The following is a 21,608-nucleotide window of genomic DNA, read 5'->3' as shown; positions in this document are numbered from 1 at the left end:
GTACTCAGTAAACACAAACTACAATGCTTTCATATCAGAATTCATGAGTGTTTTCAATGAATACTTCCCCTTCATAACAGCATGTGACAAAAACTGTAAAAAGAACTCATGGATAACTGAAAGCATCAGGATCTCTAGTATTAGAAAGAGGAAACTGCACATGCAAGCAAAGAACAACCATGATGCAGAGTTTGTCATCTATGTAAACAAATACAAAAGAATATTTGGTAGAGTAGTTGAACAGGCACAACAAATGGCAAACAGTAAATACATATCAGATGCCACAAATAAATCAAAAGCTGTATGACAAACTGTCAGGAGGGAAACCGGTGCAGAAAAAACAAAAAGTTTTAATCATAAATTAGCAATAGATGGGGAAATGATTACAAACTCCAGACATATACCGTATTTACTCGAATCTAAGCCGCACTCGAATCTAAGCCGCACCTGAAAAATGAGACTTGAAATAAAGGAAAAAAAAAATCCCAAATCTAAGCCGCACCTGAAATTTGAGAATCGAAATTCAAGGGGAGAGAAAAGTTTTAGGCCGCACCTCCAAATCGAAACAAAGTTGATCCATTGTAATATGAGACACAATTTAGGTCGAACGAATGACGATACAGCTACAGTAGTTTGGTTCGAGTCGTAAGCTTAGCAGTTAAGCTTTACCATGTAGCCATTGCTATGCGTCAGGCGCTCCGTCCGTATTTATACGGATACCCTTCCTTTTTCACGTGCTTCGTCTGGTTTGAATCGATTGCTTATTTTGCTTTGATCTGATAAGTGCCGTTTTCTATGTTATAGGTGTTTACGTCAGTCACTCTAAGCTGAAAATGCATTACTATACTGTGTCATGCATTGTTTGTCGCATTCTGATAGTGCGTGTTTACGGCCTGTCGCTGCTCGCGGCATGGCTTGCTTTTAAGCGCGCTACCGCCGCCTACAATTAAAAAAAGAGAGGAATCGTCTCATTAGCGAAACAATGGCAAGAGACTGCTATTTGTTGTTACTTACACTGCTGCTTTCTTTAATAATGATCAACAAGAACCAAATAATAGACTGCGTATGATAGAACATGTTTTGAACGAGAGTTTGGCGAAAATTATTCTCCGTTTGAAAATCTTTGCAGCCGCTTCTTTAGTACATCATATTCTGCACAGAAATTAGTCATCTTAGATTTAAAAATCTAGTCAGTTGCCGTGCTTCATTTCTGACTATATCACTATTAGGCATAAGAGTAATACGAATATAAACATGACACGATACGTATATTCTTCCGCGTTTGCTGTTGTCTCACTCTAGTTTCGTAGTTTATTAGGCAGACAGGATTTAAATGAGATAGAAGCAAACACGAAAGAATACATGGCAAAATGTTTATATTCGTATTATTCTTATGGTGAAGAGAATACTGCATGTGATTCACATTTCATCAGGTTCCTATTAGCAACCGTCTCTTCTCACAGGTAGGAAAAAATTCAGAACGTAGAGTTGGCCATATTGACAAAAATCCCAGTCTTGCCAGTCGGATTTTCGTAGTACATTGAAATTCTGCTACATTCGAAGATGAACAATACGGAATTTGTATTTACTTCGTTGGATAATGTATGAAAATGCAGTGGTCGAAACTCGGGCGAAGAAAAAAAGCTCGTCTTCCAATTTTTTTTTAATTTTATTTACTGACGCAGAGGTTTTGGCGCCAGTATTTATCTTTGTGACTACAAAGGATGCCCGTGTAGCGCTACATATATTCAACGGCAGAAGTTAGTTGTGGCGGCACCTACCAACATTTTTCAGAACTTCCGCTTGCTTTGCACTCGATTCTAAGCCGCAGGCGGTTTTTTGGATTACAAAAATCGGAAAAAAAGTGCGGCTTAGATTCGAGTAAATACGGTATGCAAAGAATTTAACAGGTATTTCATAAATTCTAACAAAATTGACAAACTTGCTCCTCCACACATACATCCCAATATAATGCAGCATAAATCAGTAGAATTCAAATTCACTCATGTATCCTGCAATGAGGTGGCTGTTGTTGTTTGTTGTTGTGGTCTTCAGTCCTGAGACTGGTTTGATGCTGCTCTCCATGCTACTCTATCCTGTGCAAGCTTCTTCATCTCCCAGTACCTACTGCAACCTACATCCTTTTGAATCTGCTTGGTGTATTCATCTCTTGGTCTCCCTCTACGATTTTTACCCTCCACGCTGCCCTCCAATGCTAAATTGGTGATCCCTTGATGCCTCAGAACATGTCCTACCAATCGATCCCTTCTTCTAGTCAAGCTGTGCCACAAACTTCTATTCTCCCCAATCCTATTCAATACCTCCTCATTAGTTATGTGATCTACTCATCTAATCTTCAGCATTCTTCTGTAGCACCACATTTTGAAAGCTTCTATTCTCTTCTTGTCCAAACTATTTTTCGTCCATATTTCACTTCCATACATGGCTACACTCCATACAAATACATTCAGAAACAACTTCCTGACCTTAAATCTATACTTGATGTTAACAAATTTCTCTTCTTCAGAAACGCTTTCCTTGCCATTGCCAGTCTACATTTTATATCCTCTCTACTTTGACCATCATCAGTTATTTTGCTCCCCAAATAGCAAAACTCCTTTACCACTTTAAGTGTCTCATTTCCTAATCTAATACCCTCAGCATCTCCCGACTTAATTCGACTACATTCCATTATCCTCATTTTACTTTTGTTGATGTTCATCTTATATCCTCCTTTCAAGACGCTATCCATTCCGTTCAACTGCTCTTCCAAGTCCTTTGTGGCTTCTGACAGAATTACAATGTCATCGGCGAACCTCAAGGTTTTTATTTCTTCTCCATGGATTTTAATACCTACTCCGAATTTTTCTTTTGTTTCCTTCACTGCTTGCTTAATACACAGATTGAATAACATCGGGGAGAGGCTACAACCCTGTCTCACTCCCTTCCCAACCACTGCTTCCCTTTCATGCCCCTCAACTCTTATAACTGCCATTTGGTTCCTGTACAAATTGTAAATAGCCTTTCGTTCCCTGTATTTTACCCCTGCCACCTTCAGAATCTGAAAGAGAGTATTCCAGTCAACATTGTCAAAAGCTCTCTCTAAGTCTACAAATGCTAGAAATGTAGGTTTGCCTTTCCTCCCTAGCTTCCAAGATAAGTCGTAGGGTCAGTATTGCCTCACGTGTTCCCATATTTCTACGGAATCCAAACTGATCTTCCCCGAGGTCGGCTTCTACTAGTTTTTCCATTCGTCTGTAAAGAATTCGCGTTAGTATTTTGCAGCCGTGACTTATTAAACTGATAGTTCAGTAATTTTCACATCTGTCAACACCTGCTATCTTTGACATTGGAATCATTATATTCTTCTTGAAGTCTGAGGGTATTTCGCCTGTCTCATACATCTTGCTCACCAGATGGTAGAATTTTGTTACGACTGGTTCCCCCAAGGCAGTTAGTAATTCTAATGGAATGTTATCTACTCCCGGGGACTTGTTTCGACTCAGGTCTTTGAGTGCTCTGTCAAACTCTTCATGCAGTATCATATATCCCATTTCATCTTCATCCTCTTCCATTTCCATAAATTGTCCTCAAATACATCGCCCTTGTATATACCCTCTATATACTCCTTCCACCTTTCTGCTTTCCCCTCTTTGCTTAGAAGTGGGTTTCCATCTGAGCTCTTGATATTCATACAAGTGGATCTCTTTTCTCCAAAGGTCTCTTTAATTTTCCTGTAGGCAGTATCTATCTTACCTCTAGTGAGATAAGCCTCTGCATCCTTACATTTTTCCTCTAGCCATCCCTGCTTAGCCATTTTGCACTTCCTGTCGATCTCATTTTTGAGACGTCTGTATTCCTTTTTGCCTGCTTCATTTACTGCATTTTTATATTTTCTCCTTTCATCAATTAAATTCAATATTTCTTCTGTTACCCAAGGATTTCTACTAGCCCTCGTCTTTTTACCTACTTGATCCTATGCTGCCTTCACTACTTCATCCCTCAAAGCTACCCATTCTTCTTCTACTGTATTTCTTTTCCCCATTCCTGTCAATTGCTCCCTTATGCTCTCCCTGAAACTCTGTACAACCTCTGGTTCTTTCAGTTTATCCAGATCCCATCTCCTTAAATTCCCACCGTTTTGCAGTTTCTTCAGTTTTAATCTACAGGTCATAACCAATAGATTGTGGTCAGAGTCCACATCTGCCCCTGGAAATGTCTTACAATTTAAAACCTGGTTCCTAAATCTCTGTCTTACCATTATATAATCTATCTGAAACCTGTTAGTATCTCCCGGCTTCTTCCATGTATACAACCTTCTTTTATGATTCTTGAACCAAGTGTTAGCTATGATTAAGTTGTGCTCTGTGCAAAATGCTACTAGGCGGCTTCCTGTTTCATTTCTTACCCCCAATCCATATTCACCTACTACATTTCCTTCTCTCCCTTTTCGTACTACCGAATTCCAGTCACCCATGACTATTAAATTTTCGTCTCCCTTCACTATCTGAATAATTTCTTTTATTTCATCATACATTTCTTCAATTTCTTCGTCATCTGCAGAGCTAGTTGGCATGTAAACTTGTACTACTGTAGTAGGCGTGGGCTTCGTGTCTATCTTGGCCACAATAATGCGTTCACTATGCTGTTTGTAGTAGCTTACCCGCATTCCTATTTTTTTTATTCATTATTAAACCTACTCCTGCATTACCTCTATTTGACTTTGTATTTATAGCCCTGTATTCGTCTGACCAAAAGTCTTGTTCCTCCTGCCAACAAACTTCACTAATTCCCACTATATCTAACTTTAACCTATCCATTTCCCTTTTTAAATTTTCTAACCTACCTGCCCGATTAAGGGAGCTGACATTCCATGCTCCGATCCGTAGGATGCCAGTTTTCTTTCTCCTGATAACGACGTCCTCTTGAGTAGTCCCCGCCCGGAGATCCGAATGGGGGACTATTTTACCTCCGGAATATTTTACCCAAGAGGATGCCATCATCATTACCCATACAGTAAAGCTGCATGCCCTCGGGAAAAATTACGGCTGTAGTTTATGAGGTGACTAACATTATACCATTATAAAATCCCTAAACAATCTAAAATCTGTGAACTGGGGTAAGTCCCAACAAAAATAATAAAGGCAGGATGTGATAATATCACACCCCGACTCTGTCACATAATAAATCAATTGTTTGATGAGGGCTGGGTAACTTCAGATACGATTCTGTATGCAGATGATTCAACAGCAGTAGTCTGCTGTAAAAGCACTGAAGAATTAGCACAGAAAACAAAACAGACTCTTCTAGAACTAGAAAATTGGATAAATAATAATGCTATGAAACTAAACTTAAAAAACACAAATTTTAAACTTCAGTACCAAACAAACTGTTGAATATGTAACACAGTTAAGTTATGAAGGCATAGAACTGCTAACTGCAGAATCTGTCGAATTTCTGGGAGTGACCATAAACAAAAACTTGTCATGGACTGATCATGTGGGTTGCTTACTGAAGCAGTTAAATAGTTTTGTTTATGCAATGAGGGTTCTGAATAAAGTAATTGACTTAGATGTTAGGAAAATTGTGTATCATGCATATTTTATATCAGTTGTAAGATATGGCATAATTTTTTGGGAAGTTGAAAAATGAAGCTGCCTCAGAGTGTTCAAGCTACAGAAAAAGAATTCAGAGCTATGACTGGAACAAACAATAGACAATCATGCAAACCTTTATTTGCCAGTCTTGACTTACTGACAATTCCTTCCATGTTTATATATGAAACACTTCTCTTTGAGTTAAAAAAACCCACATCTTTTTGAGGGAAATTCATCTACACATACTTATGAAACAAGGCACAAACAAGATTAAATGTTACCTTGCCACAGACTAACACTATTTGAAAATACCCCATATTACATGGCTTTGAAGCTTAGCAAAAAAATCTGTTCAAAGTTGGACAGCAAGCTAGAACCCACCTGTGCAAACATTGAAAAATATTTAAAATGCCAGTGCTACTACAGTGTGGATGATTTTATAAATGAGGAAGACAAGTAGGAGATATTACATCTGTTTTGTTTTCCTGTTTTTTCTATATTACGTTCTATGTGTATGCTTATGTTCCCTTTTAATGGAGATATATGTTCTTTTTATATGTGTCCATACTTATAAACTATGTATCATGTGAACTATGTATCTAAATATCTAGATGTAAACATATATACTACTTTTATGAAATTATATGGTCTTTGAAGATTGTCCATATTTATAAACTACAGAAACAAACATGAAAAATACTTTAAAAGAATGATTTCAAACCACTGTGGAAATTTTGAGAAAAAGGAAGAAATCTAACATGTAATTATCTTTTTATGTTGTAATGTGCTTCTGGGAGCATCCAATGCGTTATTTTAATGTATCTTGTTTTACGTATACTTAGGTAGGCATACAATTGTTCATTTACAAGTCACCAATGTTTCAGTCAAATGATTGCATATAACATATCGTGACAATAAAGATTCTATTCTATTCTAGTACCAAAATGTATTCATTATTGAGACAACAATCTCAGATTTTCAAATAGTTGAAATACTAAAGAACACCGTGAACTCATAAATTACATATGTGCAGATAAGACAAACAAAATAAGAAACCAGCACGTTAAAACATGCAATACAGTAAGATGATTCCAAAATAAGTTCACAAAACTGACAACAAAGAGAAGAAGTGGAGACTAGTGCTCAACACAATGGTGCTGCATGTCCCATTGTGTGGGGAAATGTAAATATGGAGATCACAACAACAAAAAATTATAAAGCCAAGGAAAGAATTACAACTAGCATACAAAACCTATCAGATAAATGAAACTCAGGACAGATCTGATACTTACAGAGAAAAGAAGAAAGCAGGCAGTACACTAATACAATAAAGCAAACACCGCTCCTACCAAAATAAAATTCCATTTTGAAATAATATTAAAAACTCTCTGTGGTTCCAGGAAAATAAAAACATGAGAGGTTCTGATAAAAGAGATGAAGATGATAAAATATAAGGCAGTGCAGCTAAGGTCAGTGACATTTCTAATCAGCATCATGTTGGGGTAGTGCATAAACTCACAAATGAAAAATCTCTGACAGAATGTTTGTTTAATCCATTACCTTTTTATGAACAATACCTGAGAAGCGTAGTCTGTTGCTGTTGATAGCCATCCACTTCTTTGGTTGTCCTAAGTTATTCCCCAACCTTTACAGAAACATGCAGACCACCATGATACCATGCTCTGATACACTACACTATTCACACACACCTCTCTCAACGCACTGTAAATTTCCATTGATTTCTTTCTATGTAGGTATTCAATTTTGATATAGGAACACTGGGCACTATGTGTAATCCAACCTGACTCGGTTTCAGCTTCCATTTTAAAACTAAATTACTCATGACACAGCCACATAAACCAGCAAACACATAAACCATTGTCATGCCTGAAGTCCAGCTCACAACTGACATGAATTTCACCACTGTAATGGATGCGCATGCACAGTGTGCAGGACTTTTGAAATGTGGCCCTCATATAATGTGTATAGAAGATGAGGATACATACAGATTCTGGTAGTAATAATTTCATATGGCTCAATGCCCTGGTGCAAATTGTTCAATTGGGCAGTACTTTAGTGTTTATGGAAAAAGTTCAAGGCAATCGTAAAATGCGTTTTAGACAGGTACGTGCTGAGTAAAACTCTGAGGGACGGAAAAAACCCACCGTGGTACAACAACAAAGTTAGGAAACTACTGCGAAAGCAAAGAGAGCTTCACTCCAAGTTTAAACGCAGCCAAAACCTCTCAGACAAACAGAAGCTAAACGATGTCAAAGTTAGCATAAGGAGGGCTATGCGTGAAGCGTTCAGTGAATTCGAAAGTAAAATTCTATGTACCGACTTGACAGAAAATCCTAGGAAGTTCTGGTCTTACGTTAAATCAGTAAGTGGCTCGAAACAGCGTATCCAGACACTCCGGGATGATGAAGGCATTGAAACAGAGGATGACACGCGTAAAGCTGAAATACTGAACACCTTTTTCCAAAGCTGTTTCACAGAGGAAGACTGCACTGCAGTTCCTTCTCTAAATCAAACGAAAAAATGGCTGACATTGAAATAAGTGTCTAAGGAATAGAAAAGCAACTGGAATCACTCAACAGAGGAAAGTACACTGGACCTGATAGGATACCAATTCGATTCTACACAGAGTACGTGAAAGAACTTGCCCCCCTTCTAACAGCCATGTACCGCAAGTCTCTAGAGGAACGGAAGGTTCCAAATGATTGGAAATGAGCACAGGTAGTCCCAGTCTTCAAGAAGGGTCATCGAGCAGATGCGCAAAACTATAGACCTATATCTCTGACGTCGATCTGTTGTAGAATTTTAGAACATGTTTTTTGCTCGAGTATCATGTCGTTTTTGGAAACCCAGAATCTACTATGTAGGAATCAACATGGATTCCGGAAACAGCGATCGTGTGAGACCCAACTCACTTTATTTGTTCATGAGACTCAGAAAATATTAGATACAGGCTCCCAGGTAGATGCTATTTTTCTTGACTTCCGGAAGGCGTTCGATACAGTTCCACACTGTTGCCTGATAAACAAAATAAGAGCCTACGGAATATCAGACCAGCTGTGTGGCTGGATTGAAGAGTTTTTAGCAAACAGAACACAACATGTTGTTATCAATGGAGAGACGTCTACAGACGTTAAAGTAACCTCTGGCGTGCCACAGGGGAGTGTTATGGGGCCATTGCTTTTCACAATATATATAAATGACCTAGTAGATAGTGTCGGAAGCTCCATGCAGTTTTTCGCAGATGATGCTGTAGTATACAGAGAAGTTGCAGCATTAGAAAATTGTAGCAAAATGCAGGAAGATCTGCAGCGGATAGGCACTTGGTGCAGGGAGTGGCAACTGACCCTTAACATAGACAAATGTAATGTATTGTGAATACATAGAAAGAAGGATCCTTTATTGTATGATTATATGATAGCGGAACAAACACTGGTAGCAGTTACTTCTGTAAAATATCTGGGAGTATGCGTGCGGAACGATTTGAAGTGGAATGATCATATAAAATTAATTGTTGGTAAGGCGGGTACCAGGTTGAGATTCATTGGGAGAATCCTTAGAAAATGTAGTCCATCAACAAAGGAGGTGGCTTACAAAACACTCGTTCGACCTATACTTGAGTATTGCTCATCAGTGTGGGATCCGTACCAGATCGGGTTGACGGAGGAGATAGAGAAGATCCAAAGAAGAGCCAAGCGTTTCGTCACAGGGTTATTTGGTAACCGTGATAGCGTTACGGAGATGTTTAACACTCAAGTGGCAGACTCTGCAAGAGAGGCGCTCTGCATCGTGGTGTAGCTTGCTCGTCAGGTTTCGAGAGGGTGCGTTTCTGGATGAGGTATCGAATATATTCTTCCCCCTACTTATACCTCCCGAGGAGATCACGAATGTAAAATTAGAGAGATTAGAGTGCGCACGGAGGCTTTCAGACAGTCGTTCTTCCCGCGAATCATACGCGACTGGAACGGGAAAGGGAGGTAATGACAGTGGCACGTAGGATGCCCTCCGCCACACACCGTTGGGTGGCTTGCGGAGTATAAATGTAGATGTAGATGTAGTGACTTGCATATCACTAACCTATCCCTGTTAACCAACTGGGGCAAGGGAACATACAGTTAAATGTGGAACCCAAACAACATGTTGTTTCTCGTGAACCTCCACATCACTGAGAAAAGATTTCTAAGTTAAAAGGTGGACTGAAAAATCAGTCATTCAACCAGAATTCAATCCCACAAACTGTTAATTTCAAGGCATGTGCTTTACTGCTGGACCAGCAGGACTGACAAAGAACCCGGTCAAGATTCACTTCTCTCTGTAGCTGCTGTAGCTGTTTACTTTCCCACTTTTCCCACCAGATATCACGTCCTCTGTAGCTGACCAGCTTGTAGTTCCCATCATTGTCACAAGATGTCACTCCAAACGCCAATTAAGTATGGAATATACAACAATACATACATTACATTCTCATCATTACTTATTGGTAATACATTATATACACAAACCTTCCGACTCATCTTATCTGTTAGTGAAATCTATATCAAAATTCCTAGAGACATTCCTGACATTTGCCTGAACACACAGTCAGAATCTGCATTGAGGGACTTTAATTTATAATACTTATACAATATATATAGAAAATAGACTCATTCTTGCTTAGTCTGTAATTTTTATCATCAGTACAGACATGTCTGAGCAAATGATGTCAAGTTAAGATGCATCTTTGTTGTTTGCAACAGTTCATTTTCGGAATTATATATAATTAAAGGTTTGGCTAATTTAGAATCCAGTTAAATGGTTTTGCTGCGTAAGAAAGCATTGTTTTGCATGACAACGTAATATATGAAGAGAGAATAAGTGAAATAAAGCATAATCAAATCTCTGTTCAGCCTGTTGAAGATGTTAGGTAAGAAATGAAATATAGGATTTTTGGCTGGTATGCTCAGAATGCTGCAGTCCAACATCCAGTTCATCTGCAGTGGTTATAACACACAGTGGCATGTACAATTGCACCTTCTGCCTCATCTTAGTCTCCCCTTGTCCTCACAGTAGGTGGGTCTTTCTCAGTCTGTGGTCTGAATGGCCTTCCCTCCATTCTAATCTAATTGAACTTATGCCTCTTTTCTGACAAAGAAATTAACAGTTCCCAATGCTAGCATAGTCTTTTTGTGTATGTGCACATACTATCAGCATCTGTCAGCTAAATATTAGAATTTTGCTCTTGAAGATGAGTACTGGGCAGTCATTCTTTCTCTCTCTAATTTTATAATGTAATAATGTATTTAAATGACTCAAGTGATTTTCTCAAAATTGCAGATATTTGAATGAGTAAAACAGCTCTCTAAGTATGGGTTACTCACTTTTACCTAGTTTTATAAACAGCTGTAACCACTGAATATTTAAGTCTTGAGGAATTATACCTTACAATACTGGCTGCAAAAATAAAACAAAGATTGGGAGGGATTGTGTCAAATAAATAGAATATTTCGATATTTTGCAACATTCTCCTTCACAGCAGGAAGAATTATTGTACCGATAGTGACATGTGCAATGTCTGCCCCACAAAGTTTAACACACTTTTATCTGAGTGTATGTTTGTAGTTACTATACTTAATGCAACTGGTTCAAAAAACTAACTGTATATAGACAGCAATGACTTTATATGTTTTTACCCAGCTCACCTGCTACCATGCAGTTCATTGCTACTGCAGTGAGTAAAATTGCCACATATAGCATGTAAAAAAACTTATTTCGTGAGCCACACATGGCACAATGTGGGTGGCATGCGTCTCTCATGATCTCGTAGCACCGAACAATAGTCGACATGAAGGTCGCAAAGAATTAGTAAAGTCAACTGGTTTTTATTAAAGGGAATTAGTTGCCTGTTATATTAGTAAAGTAAATATTTTCTTACTTTCACAAGTATTCTGAGTGCACCTCATGACGAATTGCATCTTCCACACTCAGCAGACATGGTGTCTACCTTCACCACAATTAAATCCTTGTTGTGATATGGTTATAGAAGTTCCATGGACCAACAAGTCCCACCATGGAAGAGTGCTAACTTCCTTAGAGTTCATCAACAATGTCAATGTAAGAAAAAAGAAGCACATTTGATTACATGCAGACAGTGTAGGCTTGGTCTGAATGAAAGACAGTTGGTTCTTGTATAACAATATTTATAGACAATATACTTTAAATGTTCAGTTGCCTTGAAAGTGTTTTATCTTAACTATAGGTGTTGATATTTGATATAGTGGAGCATTGCAGAAAATGTAAGTCTGAGGTCATTTGCATAAAATCTGAGAGGGAGACTGAATTTCAAGTGAATGAGTACTTGCGACTGTACATAGAGAAAACATAGCATTGCACTATGATGATAAATTTATTGGCAAAACTTAGTGATGTAGCTGGATACATAGCCAAATATAGTGCTGACATTGCAATTATTTCAGGGTTATCACAGAAATCAAGGAATGTAAAGCACTTTGTTGAAATCTGCTATGTGCAAAGCAATGCCTTCACTGGAAATAAAAACAAAACTTGAAGCAAAGCTTACATATTGACATTTCCTTGTAAAACTACAATACTTACTGTTCAGGATCATACAGTGTATGTGACACCTTCTGAACAACTCTGGCTCCTGCAGTTTCGGCAATCTTTATGACACGTTCATCCCTTTCCCTTGCATATGGTTCTATATCTGCTTCAAAAGTGATAACTTTGACATTCCATTCTTGAAACTTATCTTTGAAAGTCTCCTCAGGGGTACCACGCAAAACATACAATCTACAAGAACAAATACCAATGAGAAAATTCTTACTATCCCAAATAAGACTTTACTTGTATTTAAAATAACATAAATGAACAACTCTGAATAGATGCTCGCAATAGATTTATCAGTTTCTTGTTAAAGTATACTGAAATTATAACACTGATTAGTGAGGTGTAAGCAGCAGCATAAAATGTTATTTCCAAGTGACACATAATCATTACACAAATGAGAATACTTGATTAAGCAAATACAAGAAACTTCTCAGCAACATGAACAATTTTAGGTCAAAAAATTCACCACCAGCTCTGTTATGCTTTATGGTTTAACATACTGTTGAAAAAGAGATCATTAGTGACAGAGCACAAGCTAGAGCAGAACAAGTATGTGAATGAAATCTGGTCATGTCCTTTTCAAAGGAATCATCCCAACATTTAATTCTAATTTGAAGTACAGATAGATATCTGGTATGGCACAATGTAACAGACAAAATATCATAGAATGGGTACAACTTAGTAATTATTTGTTTCATAACACATGCTACAATTTCTATGCTTTGGCTTTGAAATTAAGAATCACTCAAGCAAACTTTGCCTCTAGCTTATAATTATTGATGACCTGCTGCCAACCCAAACTGATCAATGAATATTAACCATACACATTGTATAATCTGTGCAGTATTTAACTTTATAGTTTTAGCTCCAACATCATTTTATAAATGAAAATGTCCCTTCATCTTTCCCATTAAAATTCTATAATGGTTCTTACTATCGTTCCTCTGAAATACAGTAGGTTAACTTTCAACTAGTAAATTATAATCTGAAACTTACATTCCAATTTACAAAGACACTATTTTAACACACGTGTTCATCACAGTCATGAGTAGTTGAATTAAATGACTGATGAATGATGGCAGCAGCAGCACACTATAGTATGGATTTCATACAAAATCATTAAGGCATCATTTCGATCCACGATCCCCACAACTCCCAGCAATGGTTGTAACTAATTCTATGGTGTGCACATCTCACAAAGTAGCATCCCAGTTGTACTCATTAGAATATGGAAGTCATCTGACTGGGAGGAGATTGGAGGGGGAGGGGGCGGGTGGCATAGGAGTGCAAACAACTTTATGTCAGGTAGTCAGGTACAGGTCACCTACGAGGTGCAACAGGTGAACAAACAAAGGCCCATGATTATACAATAGGTTCTTGTATTGCACGCCAGTAAGAGATGATCACAAAATTTTAAGCTCATCCCCACTCATCTGAACAGTGCTCTGTTGTCAAGGAGGACGCATCGTCTGTTAAACATAATATGTGAGCTTTTTCATACTTCAAACATCCAGCGACAGTGCTCCTGGGCCCATGTTAATCTTGGTGCCGTGTGACATGCGGAAAGGTATTTGAATGTGGCTGTGGCTACAGTACCCTACAGCAAAGAGGTGATTCTCAGTGGTACAGCTACTTACCTGTTCTTGATATCTGGCTTTGAATTAACAAGTGACTTGCTGCACTGTGGCCAGTTCATAACCAGTACAATCCACAACAGTGACTGCTCGCATAAACAAGTTGCCCACAGCAAGTAACTCTAGTGTTGGCACATGAAAAGCCCATTGAGTGTATGACTTCTAAGCTGGAGTGTCCTAGGCACTGAGCATCCACAATCTGACTGCACAAACACACACACACACACACACACACACACACACACACACACAGCAATAGTATAGTAGTGTAACTGGAAAAGCAAGAGATATTTCAGATACACCTATTCTCCTGCACTCTCTCTCTCCCTCCCCTCCCCCCCTGTGTGTGTATGTGTTGTTGTTTCAACCTTATTTCTTGTGACACAACATTCAGTAAAGAGCAGATTGGTTGTTATGTTCGTGAAGCATCATCTGTGAGTTCCACAAGGTCTTTCAAATCAAGGGATCCCCTATCAGGAATAAGTAAGCCTGGTACCTCATCAGAAGTAAGTTTGTATCATACTCTCACCCTCTGACTGATACAGTTACTACATCCAAAAAACTCAGAAGCATCCCTTTGTCACCCAGTGCCAAAAAGGCTTTGATAGCTCAATGGCTAAAGTGCACTTACTGTGTCAGCAGATCTTTCTTTGCATGCTGAAGTTGGCAATTAGTTGACATTAATCATAGCCAGACAGGTAATTGTACACGGTAACCAATGAGAGTCTCTGAATATAATGATTTCTTTTGGCAGATGATACAAACTTATTACAGCTGTTTTCAATATGTAGAATGCCACAATTACTTTTACTAATCTGGTTATTAGGAATTTCAAGATTTCTTATTGATTGTTGCATTTCTAAGGTGACTGGAAAAAACTAGATGTGCTGATAGATTGACCTCTAGTTAAGACTGAAGCATAGGGACAGACTGACCTCTAGTAAACACTAAAGCATAGATTAAGTTGGACTGTGATAATCTGGTTGAGAGTTGGCGAAGCCAACAAATGTAAATTTAAGAAAATGGGATGTACTGACAGATTGCCCTGCAGCACAGCCTGAGGCCAAGGTTAGGTTGGAACATGACAGTTTGGCTGTCAGTTGGCGATGCCAACGAATATGAATGGAAGAAAACTAGATGTCAGCCAGCAGTATCAAGACTGATGTTATTTGTTTCAAAGAACACACTTGCTCAAAAAAGATACCATATCATTCTTGAACTTTCAAAATTATACAATTGGTAACATTTATTTAGATCTAACAGCCAGGGTTGGGGATGGTATGGGAGGGGATGGGTTATTCAGCACATACTATGAAACTGCCCACTTGAATACTGAGAAACACTTCGAACATTTTGCTATAGAAATCAAGCAGTCTAATATTATAATAGTCTGTCTTTACCATTCTCCCAGTGGAAACATATCCCAGTTTCTGAACAGGCTTGCAAGTGTCATGTATTTTTACAAACTGCAAGTAAAGAAGGTATTATGTGGTGATTTGGTTAACAATTCATGTACAGCAAATAGTGTCAAAAATCTTTTAGCAACTTTCAGTACCTAAAAAATAATAGCCCATCCAATTAGAATAACACATAACTCAAGCAGCTGGTAAATGCAGTGTTCCAGAACCCAGAATCTCTTCCATTTATGAATGTCCTCAACTGATCCAGTGTACACTCTGACCATCAGAGTATCATCCACTTTCATCTACAGAAGACATATCGAAGACCTTAGCAATACTGGCCAGTTTAAAAATCTATTCCGGTCTCAGAAAGACAATGTACATAAGAAAACTTCACTATTCCTTGGCATAGTGTGTCATCATTTCACTGTGGTCTTCCCAGTAAAAGAGTCAAAGTACAATATTCAGCCAGGAAAACTGATAACAGATGGATCACAATAAGATACGAATGTCCTGTAAGAATAAGAAGTCACTCTATGAGCAAAGTGTAAAACCAGATTATCCAAATTTCCACAGTTATTTAAAATTTTACAAAAAGGTTCTTCATAAAGTCAAATCTAAAACAAAACAATTAGTAAATAGAGCCTGCATAAATGATTCTAATAACAAATCTAATGCCATGTGGGATACTATCAGAAAAATTTCACAAATTTATATCAAATGGAAAACACCAGAATCTCTTCAACATTTAATAATCAATCAATCTCTTTATTAATCCGTTAACAATATACATTGTATGGATGTAGTCAATTACAATACAGTTTCTTATCTTTAATTTGTTTCAAAAACTTGGATAATAAATACAAATTTTTTTATCAATGTATATAAATAATATTACTTTTCCATATTCAGATATTCTTCATGCTATAAAAACTATGTGTTAGTAAAAATTATTTAAGATCCACCTTGAATTTATGAAATTCTTTAATTTTCTTTATTGTAGAAGGCAATGCACTAGAAGTATTTTGGGCTGGTAGTTTACACTTTTTTGGTAGAGTGCTCCTTTGTGAGTGTCTCTGTGAAAATCATCCCTGTTCCTTGTTTCATGGTTATGAACCTGATTATTTAATGTTGAAAATTCCTGGGGAGTTTCCAGAAAGCATACACATTCATAGATGTATAAGCTAGGAACAGTCATTTTAAATTCTTTAAATATTTCCCTGCATGACACTCTGCAGGGAACCCCTTTCATCATTCTAATAGCCCTTTTTTGAAGTTTGAAAGCTTGTTTTGCCGTACCTGTATTTCCCCAGAAGATCACACCATATCTAAGCAAACTGTTCATGTAAGCATAATACGCACACAGCAATGATTCAGTGTTGCAGCATTCCCGAAGCATTCTTAGCACACACCAGCATTTACTTACATTTTTACTCAAAACTTCTAGATGCTTTTCCCATCTCAAGTACTCATCCACCCATATACCGAAGAATTTTGTGTATGGAGCTTGTGCAATAACATAGTTCCCTAACTCAGCTTTTACTCTTCTTCTAGCTTTACTTTTAATATTACTGAAATTCAACAATACCATTTTATCCTTATTTATGATCAAAGCATTATCACTAAACCATTTTCCTGTCTCATTTATTGTCCTAGAGATACTCTGTCATGGCTGATTAAATCAAATGCTTTAGATAAATCTAAGAATATTCCACAGCTTAATTCGTTCTTGTTCAAGGCATTTAGAACCATTTTCATGAATTGGAAGACTGCCGTTTCTATGGATCTGTTCTTTCTAAACCCATTTTGAGCATTAGTCAGTATTTTATTTTTATTCAGGAAGTCAGCTAGCCTTTCATACATTACTCTTTCAATTACTTTAGAGAAACCTGACAATAATGACATGGGCCAATAATTATTTATGTCATGAACACATGAAAGACTCCAAACACATTTGTGATACATTTAATAAACACTTTTCTAGAATAACTAGTAGCCTTTCAGTTGGTTGCTGTCCACCAACAAAATCTTTACCTCCACTGTATTTAACATCTGACAAACTGGTAAAGGTGGAATTATGGTGCTGTTGCCTTTCGCATTGCATGCTCCATTTGGTAAAAGTCTGCACAGCGACTACTGAGAAATGAATATGGTGAATGAGGAGTCAGATGTTTAGACAGGATGGCCAAACCACAGAGAAAATAGTGTTTGATAAAAGTCATCCATGATGTGGAGTGTATGAAATTGCATGGCGGCACAATGGAATATACTGAGCAGAACGCTGTCACATAAAACAGAATAATCTGTAAAATTTAAAATGTAGTCTTTGGTTCCTGCATAACCACAACCTTAGAAATCATAACATATCAAAACTACTCCACAAAGTTCTCAAAACAATCGTTCACCTATGATACAGATCAGGCCATCACCAGTCAGTTTTACTCCAGTCACATTTGTTGGCCTGACCAACTCACAACCAAACTGTAACATTTCAATCTAACATATACATTGGATTACGCCGCAGATCAGTCCATCATCACAAGCAGTTTTCTTGCACTCACATTCATTGGCTTTGCCAACTCACAACCAAACTATAACACCAAATTACGAAACTATATCCAAAAAACTCCTATCATATTATGAAACACAGACAATATAAGAAATACATATGAAAACCAGCAACAAACTTCATGATTCATAATAGCCAAATCAGTAACTGTTAATTTCCGGTATCCATGTCAAAAAATAAATAGATTTATGTCTTCCACTGATAGCATCACCACTCTGCAATATAATCAACTCATCTACAAGTACCGTTCCAGAGAGTTCCAATACACAAGAAAGGGGGCAAGCACAAGGTCAACAACCATCAACCTATATCCCTCTTCCCAACTGTACCAAAAGTAATAGAAAAAATTGTATATGCTTCAGCAATGTCCTTTCCTTGAAAGTAACTCTCTACAAACAGCACAGCAATTCAGCTTTCATAAACATAAATCCATCAATGAGTTTTTATGCACATTTACTGACCACATAGCTTGTAGAAATAACAACACGTGACAGAAGAACAACCTGACTCCACAGACCACTAACCCTCAACACTGTAAAAGTTACATATTGGACCCCTTGCATTTTTCAATAGGGCACAGACAAACACTAGGAATCACTACCTGTCAATTTGTTACAACAACTTTTTTTTTTTTTTTGGGGGGGGGGGGGGGGGGGGCTGGGGGTGGAATGGTCATGTGTTTCTTACCCATCACTTTCGGGTGAATACATTAGTCAGATGAAGATGGATACAAAACTCACTGAAACCAACAACAAGACAAAGCCACCACTCAGATGATCACCCAATATGACTTTATCATTGGAATATGCTGAGAAAGCCTGCAATCACAACTTTTGACTGCTCACGAATTGCCAAAAAATCAAATATAAATTTAAACACTGACATAATTTTTTAATATATAGTGTCCATTTTTGCATATTTTTATGTTTTTGTTTTCCATGTGCATAAATTTTTTTCAGTTTGCATCATTTGTCAGTTAGGTAAAAAAAAAGTCAGTTACAACTGAACTGAGGATTTTTTGGTAGGGAGAATGCAGCAAGTTAATTTGGATGGAGAATCATCAACAGGTGTAGAAATAACTTCAAGTGTGCCCCATGGAAGTGTGTTGGGTCCCTTGCTGTTTATGTTGTGTAGTAATGACCTTGCAGACAATAATATTAACCTCAGAGTTTTTGGAGATGATGCAGTTAAATGTAATGAAGTGCAGTCTGAAAGAAGCTGCACAAATATTCAGGTAGATCTTCATAAGATTTCAAAGTGGTGTGAAGATTTGCAACTTGCTTTTAATGTTCTGAAATTTGAAATGTGTACTTCACACAAAGAAAAAACAAGAACATAGTATCCTATAATGTCAATGAGGCATAGTTGGAATCCACCAAAGCATACAGAAACCTGAAAAAAATGAATCTGAATCTGTGTCAGTCTGGGTTAAAGGTACTGACAATTGCAAAAAAATTAAAGTCGTGGGTGATCTCACTCGTTATTATAGAAATTAAATAAATTATCCCCTTTCCTTTATCCTTACCAAAAAAGACTACACATTGATCTTGCCAAAAGCCGAGAAGCACTTCTTCTTAGCATTATAGCTCTCTGGGGCACTCTGGGATGCACTGTACAGATATGAAGTGGAATGACATAGTGTCTCAATTGTGGGAAAGTCAGGTAGCAGACTTCAGTTTATTGGCAGAATACTAGGAAAATGCTATCAGTCTACAAAGGAGATTGCTTACAAATAATGTATGACCCATCCTAGAATACTGCTCAAATGTGTGGAACCCATACAAGATAGGACTCACAGAGGAAGTTAACTGAATACAGAAATTTTCCACATGCCACAGCTAGACAAGGTCCAACAAATAATAGATCCCATTAGGTAAATTCCATGACTGTATTCACAGAACAGAAACACTACCTCCCATCTCATTTATTGCTGTTCTGTATCCATTTACCGCATTCCTTGTTTATGTACTGGTATCAACATACAGTCTATGTGTATACTGCATAACACAGTTTCTTCTCTTTTCATTTCGCATCGCTTTTTGGTTAGTGCACATAATTACAGTATATGTGTTAGTTTATCCACGTTGGTCTCCTGTCGTACCAAAGCAAATATTTCCAGCGTATTCAGGAATCTTTCATTTATTTCCTCCTGTAACGCTACCCCATAGAATACAAGTTACCCTTCCTTTTTGTTATGTTATTGTCATGACTACGATTTCAACTACGTATAGCATCGTGTGTTAGTTGCGCATAAATTTAAACAATATTTAGCAGTAATACATGCAGGCTAACCTTGTTCCGATTTTGCGGAGATTTGCGTCCAGATCACACAACGTTTGCTGTAAGAACCTCCAACGATTTGGGCCAACGCGCAACTTCTTTATGATCCAAGGGTCGAGGATAAAAACAGGGCATAATTCCAGGTTTTCATTGTAACACTGAAATATACAAAAATTTTGTAGGCCTTATATCAATATGACAGTTACACGTTTATAAATTGGTATTAAGTTAATACGCACAACGGATATCGCTTCCAGAAGCGCTGGGTTGTCATGTATTCTAAGCCCTTTTCTGAACCAATGTATTGCCACTCCTTTGGCCATTTTACTGGAATACCAATATACTATAAAAAGAGAACTAGTGTGCGCGCTTCCCCTTCATGTTACGAAACATCCACAACACCACAAAGGTAACATGATCTTTCGTCGACAACGGCCCCGAAGCAAAACCAGTTTGGTTACGGTAAACGAACACACATCCAGCTCAAACTTGAAATATTTAACATGTGTGTACGCGAACGCTAGGCCATGAAAGTCACTAGTCCATTGGGAACTAGTTTTCAAACAGGCGCGTTTCAAAACAGACGACTCACTAAAGGGATTGGAAAATGTCAGTATTTGAAGCCAATATTTTCAGACAACAGCATATTAGACTTTAGCTTTATCATAATGTATCAAAAGAGAAAAGTGGTTTTTTAAGATCTACTTGACTTCAATTCTCATTTACATTTCGACACAACATTCCGCATTTCCGAAACACAGATAATTAAACAATAACTGGACACTCAGGACAGTAATCTATCGATTGTTAGCACTCAAAACTATCGAATTAAATTGTGCCTCACGAAACTTTCAAATGGAAAGTGCGAGTTGCATACGACGTCAATCCCCCATATAAAGTGGCAGAAAGAGGAAACGTTTCGCCAAAAATAGTCATCCAGGAATTATTAACGATCTGGCTAAGCCCCCAAAAAGTTATTCAACGGTTGCTAATGAATTCACTGTGAAATACGTGACAGAGGATATTTTTTATTGTAGCTACCAAGTGCATCAAAGTTCCCTTCCGCTCCATCCACAGATGTAACGTGGGGGAAAAGACTCAGTGAGAGCCATAGGTCCAGTTTTGTCAGCAACACCTCAATGGGTTCGATAGGCTAAATAGGATACCTGTATCAGTGTTCAAGTACAGGCACCACATACGAGTAGAGGTTGCAAAAAATAACTTACCTAATAGAGACAATCGGTTACTGAGAGGTAGCAACTACTGTAATAATTGCTCATCTGTTAATATCAATTTATTTATTTTATCCATTACAGAAGAATGCTGAAGATAAGGTGGGTAGATCACGTAACTAATGAGGAGGTATTGAATAGGATTGGGGAGAAGAGAAGTTTGTGGCACAACTTGACTAGAAGAAGGGATCGGTTGGTAGGACATGTTCTGAGGCATCGAGGGATCACAAATTTAGCATTGGAGGGCAGCGTGGAGGGTAAAAATCGTAGAGGGA

The 21,608-nt window shown here is 37.7% G+C and overlaps 1 protein-coding gene across 1 annotated transcript in view; it reads right to left on the bottom strand.

Annotated features, from left to right (window-relative positions):
* LOC126162657 (cryptochrome-1) overlaps positions 1 to 20,905 on the bottom strand; it is a 78,859-nt gene extending 57,954 nt beyond the window's left edge. Inside the window, exons 1-3 of the mRNA XM_049919297.1 lie at positions 20,341 to 20,905; positions 20,114 to 20,259; positions 12,207 to 12,401 (exon numbers count right to left, since the gene is read on the bottom strand). Coding sequence (XP_049775254.1) covers positions 12,207 to 12,401; positions 20,114 to 20,259; positions 20,341 to 20,424 — 425 coding nt within the window. The 5' untranslated portion in view covers positions 20,425 to 20,905. The remainder of the gene's footprint in view (positions 1 to 12,206; positions 12,402 to 20,113; positions 20,260 to 20,340) is intronic.
* Positions 20,906 to 21,608: the final 703 nt, after the last annotated feature.

Source organism: Schistocerca cancellata, chromosome 2, assembly GCF_023864275.1.
Source record: "Schistocerca cancellata isolate TAMUIC-IGC-003103 chromosome 2, iqSchCanc2.1, whole genome shotgun sequence".
Lineage (NCBI taxonomy): Eukaryota > Metazoa > Arthropoda > Insecta > Orthoptera > Acrididae > Schistocerca > Schistocerca cancellata.
The sequence above is the reverse complement of the archived record's forward strand: the minus strand, read 5'-3'. Positions and strand labels throughout refer to the sequence as shown.